The following is a 10,339-nucleotide window of genomic DNA, read 5'->3' as shown; positions in this document are numbered from 1 at the left end:
CCCCCCCCACCTACATTTACATTAATTCTATGGGTAAATTGGATTCACTTAACATTGTTTTGCTTAAAGTCGCATTTTTCGGGAACATAACTACAGCATTAAGTGAGGAGTTACTGTACTGTACTCAAGTATAAAACCCAGGTGAGGCTTTCTTTGAAGTCACTTTGCACTGAATAGACACAGGACTTGCCACTTTCTGAAATGATGGTATAATTATACTAGGGCCGAGTGTCATCTAGAATACCTTTCTGGGGCCTGCGTGGTAATTGTAAACCTGCATTTCCTCAGTGTTACCTGTTAGTCTGTCCCAGTAGTTGCTAATTCTAAGATGTGACCAGAGACTATTTATCAAAGTAGCCCCTTCCTGTCCACAGCTCCAGCTTTTCTCTGTCTGTTTTAACGTGCATGTTTTAAGACGTACTAGAGTTCACTGTACCCTGTGACCCAGTTTTGATTACTCTGCCTGGTCTCATGTCTATGCTGCGCACTAAACCCAGATCTGTGGACTCTGTCTTCTCAAGCCCATGCTTATACCTCCACACTGCATTGTAAACCTGGGTTTAAAATTGCTAGACGCAGGTTTCACGGCCGAGCTACTGTTCATACTGCACTGTGCAGACTTTCTGACTCAGATCTGTGGCTTGGGCTGCATCCACTCTGCAAGACGATAGAACATGGGCCTGAGTCGCGGCAGGGCTTGGGCTCTGACACATCCCCTTAGCAGGCTCCTTGTACCCGGGTTCCGAGTGCTCGCTGACCTGAGTCCAGCTGCTTTGCATCTTGTGTCTGTGGACAGGAGGAGGTCTTGGGCTCAAACCTGAGTCAGAGCCGGGGCTTAGCATGCAGTGTAGACATACCCATAGTCCTTGATTTGCTGCCAGTGCGCTGGGAGCAGTGTGGTGTGTTCAGACCTGTGGCACGGAGTGAGAGAGAAGTACCTCATATCCTCACAGTGATCACCAGTGGACTATTAAAGAGAGGCCTGAAAGGCTCCTACTGAGTCATCCACAGCCCAGAGGGGCTGAGCTGCAGAGACTTGAGGATGGAGTCCATAAAACAGAAGGAAATGGGCAACATCCTCAAGACTCCAGCAGGGACACACCGTCTCCTGGAAGAAGAAAGAATGAGAGAAATTCCTGGTTACATGGTGTGAAGTCTCACCAGTTAAAAGCTACATATTGTACATGAAGAATGTTTTTGCCTTTAACAGATCCCTTCCTTGCTGAGATTAAAGCACTGCCCAAATGTAACCTTTGCTGGAGTGGACAGCCCAGAGGATATAACTGATCACACTTATCAGGAGCTGTTTCATATGGGAGGGTTTGTGGTCTCTGATGATGAAGTGTTAGAAACTGTAACTTTAGGTGAGTCTGATTACCCCCACCCCTTTTATATGCATGAAAATCGTTGGTATTTGTTGCAAGAGGATGATCATTACCGCACTGTAATAACTGTGACTTAAATAGAGCACAGGTTTACAATGGATATCTAGGGACACACATGGCTCTAGTAGGCCTTGGCATAGTCAGGGGCCTGTTGAGAGATGTTGGTCGGTAGCAGATGCCAATCTCCCCAAAGCCAGTCAGGATGGAGCATTTTCGCCCGGAAAAGACAACTTGCCAGAGGCTTTTTCTTTCTGTGTATTGAATTTAATGCTTGTGAAAGGCATCAGATTGGCGTCCTTCTGTTCACAAAATGGGCACCAGCACCGTCACAAGTTGTTCTTAACCGTGGCAATGCAAGATCATCGCTAGGGCTGAGAGGGTAGTTCAGTGTCTTAGGCCTTCACGGGAATTAAGAAAGGGATAGACAATAAGACAGAAAATATCATATTGCCTCTGTATAAATCCATGGTACGCCATCTTGAATACTGCCTGCAGATATGGTCACCCCATCACAAAAATATATTGGAATTGGAAAAGGTTCAGAAAAGGGCAACAAAAATGATTAGGGGTATGGAACAGTTTCCATATGAGGAGAGATTAATAGGACTGCGACTTTTCAGCTTGGAAAAGAGATGACTAAGGGAGGGATAGGATAGAGGTCTATAAAATCACGACTGCTGTGGAGAAACTAGTTAAGGAAGTGTTATTTACTCCTTCTCATAACACAAGAACTAGGAGTCACCAAATGAAACTAATAGGCAGCAGGTTTAAAACAAATAAAAGGAAATATTTCTTCACACAATGCACAGTCAACCTGTGGAACTCTTTGCAGAGGCTGTTGTGAAGGCCAAGATTATAACAGGGTTCAAAAATGAACTAGATAAGTTCATGGAGGATAGATCCATCAAAGGCTATTAGCCAGGATGGGCAAGGACGGTGTCCCTGGCCTCTGTTTGCCAGAAGCTGGGAATGAACGACAGGGAATGGATCACTTGATGATCACCTGTTCTGTTCATTCCCTCTGGGGCACCTGGCATTGGCCACTGTCGGAAGACAGGATACTGGACTAGATGGACCTTTGGTCTGACCCAGTATGGCCGTTCTTATGACAGCTGTGCTGTCAGTTCATTCCAATGAGAATGAGAGTATTTTGTGGTGTGAACATCTGTACACTAGAAACTAGGCAGAGATTCCCACTACTTGACTTTACATAGGCCAAAGGACAGTGGTTAGTTGGTAATGTCTTTTGGCCGATACCAACCTTCTCTGGATCCACTGGCGAGTTGGAGATGAAAGATGCCTCTGTTCTAATATATATATAATAATCCTTTGAACTCTCACTGAAAATAATACAAAACTCCTAGACTTTTTGCTCTTTAAGAACACGATAATGTGCCTCCTATACGTAGTAACACTTGGACATCTGGTTTGCCGACACCACCTGATTCTCAGACTGAAATGTTTTATTCCCACAGGTCAGCTGAAGGAAATAGTTAAAACACTGGAAAAGCTGAATAGTCATGGAAAGTGGAAATGGCTTCTTCACTACAAAGAAAGTAAAAAACTAAAAGAAGACATAAGGTAACAGTCAGTACGGATCTGTCAAGAACAAATAGTGCCAAACTACCTTACAGCTTTCTTTCACAGGGTAACGAACCTTGTGGATGGGGCGGGGGGAGCTGTAGATGTGGTATATCTTGATGTTAGTACAGGTTTTGATACCGTCTTGCATGACCTTCTCATAAACAAACTAGGGAAATACAGCCTAGATTTAGCTACTATAAGATGGGCGCAGAACGGGTTGGAAAACCGTTCCCAGAGCATGGTTCACAGTCAAGCTGAAAGAGCATAACGAGTGGGGTCTCAGAGGGAGGGATCAGTTCTGGGTCCAATTCTGTTCAGTATTTTCATCAATTATTTAAATAATGGCACAGAGAGTACGCTTATAAAGTTGGCAGACGATACCAAGCTGGGAGAGTTTGCAAGTGCTTTGGAGGATAGGATTAAAATTCAGAATGATCTGGACAAACTGGAGAAATGGTCTGAAGTAAATAGGATGAAATTCAGTGAGAACAAGTGCAAAGTACTCCACTTAGGAAGGAACAATCAGTTGCAGACGTACAAAATGGGAAATGACTGCCCAGGAAGGAGCACTGCGGAAAGGGATCTGGGGGACATAGTGGATCACAAGCTAAATATGTACTAGAGGGGTAGCCGTGTTAGTCTGGATCTGTAAAAAGCAACAAAGAGTCCTGTGACATCTTATAGACTAACAGAAGTATTGGAGTATGAGCTTTCATGGGTGAATACCCACTTCCTCAGACACAAGCTAAATATGAGTCAACAGGGTAACACTGTTGCAAAAAAGCAAACGTCATTCTGGGATGTATTAGCAGGATTGTTGTAAGCAAGACATGAGAAATAATTCTTCTGCTCTAGACTGCACTGATTAGGCCTCAAGTGAAGTATTGTTGTGGGGAGGGATAGCTCAGTGGTTTGAGCATTGACCTGCTAAACCCAGGGTTGTGAGCTCAATCCTTGAGGGGGCCACTTAGGTATCTAGGGCAAAAGTCAGTACTTGGTCCTGCTAGTGAAGGCAGGGGGCTGGACTCAATGACTTTTTCAGGGTCCCTTCCAGCTCTATGAGATTATTGGGGGGGGTGTATAGTATCCAGTTCTGGGTGCCACATTTCAGGAAAGATTTGGAGAAAATCCAGAGAAGAGCAGCAAAAATTATTAAAGGTCTAGAAAACATGACCTAGAAGGGAAAATGGGGCTTGTTTCTTCTGGAGAAGAGAAGACTGTTACAAGACGGAGGGAGGTAAATTGTTCTTGTTAACCTCAGCGGATAGATCAAGAAGCAATGGGATTAAGTTGCAGCAAGGGGAGGATTAGGTTTGACATTAGGAAAAACTTCCTAACTGTCAGGGTGATTAAGCACTGGAATAAATTGCCTAGGGAGGTTGTGGAATCTTGTTGTACAGACAAAATTACACAGGATCTTTTCAGGGGGCAAGACAAAGATGCCACATTTATTATGATAATTTGATTTATGACCAATAACTAATATCTTACTCCTTATACACACACATTATACCTAATACCTACACACACACACACATTCACACACACACACATCCATCAGATGTTCTGCAGCTGCTGCAGTTACCAGTCCTGGACATAGCTTGAGTTCGTGCCTTGATTTTGCAGCTTGAGTTGGTAGCTTGTGGCGGTAACTGGCCAGGAAAGCTGGGCACAAGGACGAGCTGGGTCTCTGTTGGGCCTGCACCGATGTCCTTCCATATTGGCAGCAGAATGTTACCCAAAGTCTCTCATCTCACCCTTCTTTTTTATAGGCTTTTAGTCTGGATTCAAAGTCTATAGGTCTTGCTGTGTCACGCTGCCTCTGGGTTTGGATTGATCACCTGTCAGTTGCAGGCCTGACCTTCAGCCTTGAACCTGGCTTTGATCGTCCTTCTGTTGTTTCTTTTGGCCTTTTCTTTTTAGGGTGGATGAATCTTACTTTGTTTAGGGCTGTTGTCTAGGTCTTCAGCCGTTGGTATTTGAACTGTATCTCATCAGGACAGGCTGGAGCTGGAGGTTGATTTTATCATCCATACATGCCTCATTCACACATCTAAACTAAACTAATAAGATTACAGCAGGATTTGCAAAAATGAAGGTTGGAAGAAGCTTTTACAAAATGGAGTGAGCTTTTTTAAAATGGGGTTTGAATTCCAATATGGCAAACAGTGAACTGAAGTTACAGTGTAGGCAAGTGTAGTGAATGGTGAACAGAAGTTACATTAATAAAGTGAACAATTAAAAACAATTTCATTTATCAGTTCTACAATCTCCATCACTGGAGATTTTTAAGAGCCGGTTAGACAAACCTGTCAGGGATGGTCTAGATAATACTTAGTCCTGCTATGAGTGCAGGGGACTGGATAAGATGGCCTCTCGAGGTCCCATCCAGTCCTACGATTCTGTGATTCTAAAGTAATGACAGCACTGGCTGGCTGATTTCCCAAGGCTTGTCTACACAGTGCTGCAGTGTGGACTACAGGGGTGTGATTTCTAGAGCACTCTGCCCTGTGTAGCCATTGCTGGCACAAACTACAAGATATCTCATTTGTGGTGATGTAGTCCTATTTCAAACAGGACTACAAACATGCACATTAGGTACCTTTAAGACCACATGAGCAGGGTCTACAGCAAAGTCTGAGTGCAACATATAGCTCAGTGGCTTGAGTATTGGCCTATTAAATCCAGGGTTGTGATTTCAATCCTTGAGAGGGCCATTTAAGGCACTGGGGTAAAAATCTGTCTGGGGATTGCTCCTGCTTTGAGCAGGGGGTTAGACTAGATGACCTTCTAACCCTGATAGTCTATGATTCTAACATGTTAGAGTGCTTTAGAAATCACCCCCCGCCCCCACAGACTGTGGCACTTGTAGACCAGGCCCCACCAGATTCATTTAGCTCCCAGCCCTTCTGCATGGCCTTTTATCAGTGGTGTGCGTAATACAGCCTGACATCACAGTCTTCAATACGGACTGACAGGGCTAGTTAAGCATCTAAAACTTTATCTTGGTCCCTTATTGGACTGATTAAAGGATTTAAGTTCTGCTCATGTTCCTTTTTGTTTACATGAGCAATTTTTTGTTAGACAAGGACCAGTTCTCACAAGTTTATAATTAAAATCTTAAATCCAGACCATCTATAAATCAAATAAAGGTTCCAAAAAACCATCTGATATAGGGCAGCAAAAACACTTCTTTAATCTATTAACCTTGGGGAGTGTGAAAAAGAGCCTCAGTCAGTGAAAGCACACACACAACGGTGGTAAAAGAGATTATGTTTGCAAAGTCAAGCGCTCTAGAGTTAGAAAATGCCAGAATTAAGGTTGCTTGTGTGTATGGTGATAGTCTTTAATTAAATGATCACATACTGTCTTTCCACCAGACACTTGCACATATTCAGTGCACATATAAACTGCAGCTACACTGAAAACAAAGTTATATTGTGTAAGCTACTCATGCTGTACTGGAGTTGCTGGCCAGATCCTGGAGTCCTTACTGAGCAAAACTCCCAGTGAAATCTTTGGGCATGTTAGCTGTGTAAGGATTTCAACATTTGGTTTATTGAGGGCTGTTTGGAGTGGTTTGTGGGTTTTTCAATTGATATTAAAAAGGAAATTATTAATTTTAAAAATTTCCCTTAAGCAGGTTCAGATAAAGTGGATTTGACTGTATTATTGTTAAGCTGGCAGATCAAATTAGGCTCAATGTAAGCTTTGTAAAGGCAAAGTTTTACAAAAGCTAAAGTTAAAGGGACATTGTCAACCTGAAATCTGGTCAATTTTCAAAAAAATAGTTCCAAGTATTTTGTGGTCCTATGTTAGCCACTAAGTTTCCAGAACAATGTTTGTGGCTTTGTATTTTTTAAAACATTTTCCCCCCTGTTGCTGTGTGAAAGACTCACACAAACAATGATGAGGGGACTTGACTGTGCCAGGAAAACAGTGAAACCAGCTATTGAGGAAGTACTGTCAAATGAACAAAAAGTTATACATGCTGGAAAAAACATCTCGATCAGTTGGTCATTTTAGGTGCTACTTGTAAGTAGGGTGACCAGCCAGCAAGTGTGAAAAATCAGGATGGGGATGGAGGGTAATAGGAGCCTATATAAGAAAAAAAAACCCAAAATTGGGATTGTCCCTATAAAATGAGAACATCCGGTCACCCTAATTGTAAGACCCAGAAGTTTTTTTAAAGTTTACAATGTCCATTTAATAGTATTGCTGCCATGTTTTTTTTAAATGAAAACAGTTTGTTTGGATTTCAGCATTCCCCTGCTGTGTTTTTTCCTGCTAGTGAGTGAGATAGAAAGTGAAACTTACTAGAATCAAAGGTGAAAACTGAGCAGTCTGTTTTCGCTGCCCGAGCAGAGAGAAGTACAGAAAGGAAAACTGGTGAAAAGTAAATCTATTTTTAAAATTCTTTCACCTTGAGCGACCTAACACGTGAGCACAGGTCAGGAAATGTGATTGGTCATCGGACAGTGCGTCTCTCTGAACGGCCTCTGGGGTTTCAGAAACTTTGGGCATCTGTGGATAAGTCTGCACTGCAAAAATACCAAAGGAAACCAAAGGTCATGGCAGCGAGTCTGAGCGCCTGGCGTTACAGACTCGAGCTTGCACTCCAGTGATGAACAAAGCCATGTAGATGTTCCCGCTCGGGCCCCGGTGGCTTTCAGAGCCCGGGCTCTTGCCTTGGTGGGAGCACCTAGGCTGCTATTTTTAGTGCCGTAGCGGGAGGCTCATTGCTGCAGCGTTTTATCTGCAGCATGGACGTACCCTCAATGGACTCTCTCTTCAGAATCTACCAGACTAGGATCCTGCAGTGAGTAACAGCTGTAGGTGTTAGCTACATGGCTGGAACCATTACTTCAGTTAGGCTCAAGCAGCCCTTCTGAAGTCCTGTTCCGGTGCTGGGAACAAGACAGGGACGCCGAGGGAGGGGGGCGTGGAACACACTTGGGGAAATTTTCCCTGGGCCCCACAGGGGCCCCGTGAGCCCTGGCCCGGCGGCAGTCCAGGTCTCCTGCTGGCATTTCGATGGCGGGGGGGCCCTTCAGTGCTCCCGAAGACACGGAACAACTGAAGGGACCCCCGCCGCCGAAGACCCAGACCGCTGCTGGGTGAGTACAAGCGCTGCAGCTCCCCTGCTTTGCCCCAGGCTCCCTGAATCCTCTGGGTGGCCCTGTAACAAGACACCTGAGCTGACAATAACACGCCAGCCTGAGACCACCTAAGGAGTGATCAGCCTTGGGAGCTCCCTTGGCAAACTTTCTTGCAAGGTGGGGGTGAGCTGTAGTGACAATTACTAATGTAATTGCATTGGCACAGGTTAAAAAGCAAACACACATAGGGAGGAAAGTCAAGGGGAAAGGAACAAGTATGTAGAACGAAGGCTTTAAATATTATCCAGGATTATTCTGTCTGAACGTAAACTGACGCCATGATTCACAGGGTAAAACTTGTTTCTGTTTCAACAGGGTGGATTCTATTGCGCACAAAAAGAACTGGATACTGAAATCGTGCCAGGAAGCTAATACCGTGGAAGTTCTTCACTACCATCAGTGTGACTCCAAATCGTGCCCAAAATCCGAGCATCTGAAGTGCTTGTTGAACTTGCAGGTTCAGCAGATCAGTGCAAGGTTTGCTGTGTATCTCACAGGTACGAGCTCAGGACACCACTAACGATTTGTTTTACAATAGCACCTTTTAGCCCCAGTCGGCATTGGGACTTCATTTTGCTGGCTGCTTTACAATTGTCAAATAGACAGTGTCTGCCCCCAAATTGTTTATGTTCTAACGAAGGACAGACATGGTAGGTGGGTGTGAAACGCCGCCCGAGGCCAGGTAACAGAACAGGGACGTCCGGTTGCACATAGTTCTGGTGTCTCTAGCCTCTGTTTGCCAGAAGCTGGGAATGAGCAATGGAATGGATCGCTTGATGATCACCTGTTCTGTTCACTCCCTCTGGGGCACCTGGCATTGGCCACTGTCAGATCTTTGGTCTGACCCAGTAGAGCCGTTCTTATGGATTCTATTAAACATTCCCTTTTGATGACAAACAGATTTTGACATGAATTATAATTGGTGAAAATAAAAGATTCCTTTGGGAGTTGAACCGTAATTAACTCAAAGCTTATGAGGCAAGCACCTGTAGCGTCTTCTTATCCTGATAAAGGGGGATGCGTAGGGTGACGAGATAGCAACTGTGAAAAACTGGGATGGGGGTGGGGGGTAATAGGCACCTATATAGGAGAAAGTCCCAAAAAACAGGACTGTCCCTATAAAAACGGGACATCAGGTCACCCTAGGGATGTGTCTATAGCGTAGGGGACCAGAAGCACAGACATCTTGTTGTCTTCCCAGCTTTGTTACTGTCTGGCTTTTTTACTGGAAGGATTCACCTGACCTCTGGGCTTCCGTTCACCCTTCTTCCAAAGGAGCATGATGATATGATATTGCTAATACTTATCTGCCTTGGCGACGTGCCCCCTCAGGCTCATCGCAGGCTCTGTGAGCTTTCCATAGCTGAGGCCTTGGCTACACTGGCGCTTTACAGTGATGCAGCTTTCTCGCTCAGGGGGTTGAAAAAACACCCCCGAGCGCAGCAAGTTACAGCGCTGCAAAGCGCCAGGTTAAACAGTGCCCCAGCGCTGGAAGCGCGGCTCCCAGCGCTGCAAGCTAATCCCCAGGGGGAGGTGGAGTACGTGCAGCGTTGGGAGACCTCTCTCTCAGCGCTGGCGCTGCGACCACACTCGCACTTCAAAGCGGCAGCGCTATACGGCTGCAAGTGTAGCCATACCCACAGTGTGTGCTTGTAAGCACAAAGTGTTGTGCCGTCTTTCAGTGGAGGAGGGTAAAAAATAAGTGGGTCCATGGAACAGGCATAGCTAATAACTATACTTGGTGTTGCATACTCCAGAGTTCCTCTGCTCGGATAATCTCACAGTGCTTTACAAGCATTTAAGGAATTAAAGTGAAGAGTAGCCTTGTGAAGTGATAATGTTAACTGCTCTTTAGCGCTGGGGAAGCTGATGCATAGACCAGTGTCACACAAGGAGAGCAGGAATATGATCCAGGTCTCCCATTCCAGCGCTCTCCTCAGTACTGTATTGCAAGTATTTTTTTTTTGGTCAGGCACATAAAATATTGTTTCGTTATCATTCATCACAGTAAAGGACAAGAGAATTTTTTGCCTGCTTTGGTATATTTTTTGTGTCAATTTTTCAAGGCTATTTAATGCACTAATGTGTTTTCTTATAGTTGATTATTTTATTACTGGCTGCTCAGCAGATATTTACAAAGCACTTCCATTAATCTGCTGAAATTTGCAAAACAGCAAATAAGAATTGGAATCAGGCATTTCACACAGGGAG

General features: G+C 44.5%; 1 protein-coding gene across 2 annotated transcripts in view; it reads left to right on the top strand.

Annotated features, from left to right (window-relative positions):
- TASOR2 (transcription activation suppressor family member 2) overlaps positions 1 to 10,339 on the top strand; it is a 74,604-nt gene that overhangs the window by 60,967 nt on the left and 3,298 nt on the right. For both annotated transcript variants that reach the window (XM_075063639.1, XM_075063636.1), the window contains 3 exons: positions 1,211 to 1,364; positions 2,861 to 2,966; positions 8,444 to 8,625. In XM_075063639.1, coding sequence (XP_074919740.1) covers positions 1,211 to 1,364; positions 2,861 to 2,966; positions 8,444 to 8,625 — 442 coding nt within the window. The remainder of the gene's footprint in view (positions 1 to 1,210; positions 1,365 to 2,860; positions 2,967 to 8,443; positions 8,626 to 10,339) is intronic.

The sequence above is a fragment of the Chelonoidis abingdonii genome, chromosome 1 (genome assembly GCF_003597395.2).
Source record: "Chelonoidis abingdonii isolate Lonesome George chromosome 1, CheloAbing_2.0, whole genome shotgun sequence".
NCBI classification, from domain to species: Eukaryota; Metazoa; Chordata; order Testudines; family Testudinidae; genus Chelonoidis; species Chelonoidis abingdonii.
This window is presented reverse-complemented; position numbering and strand designations above follow the sequence as displayed.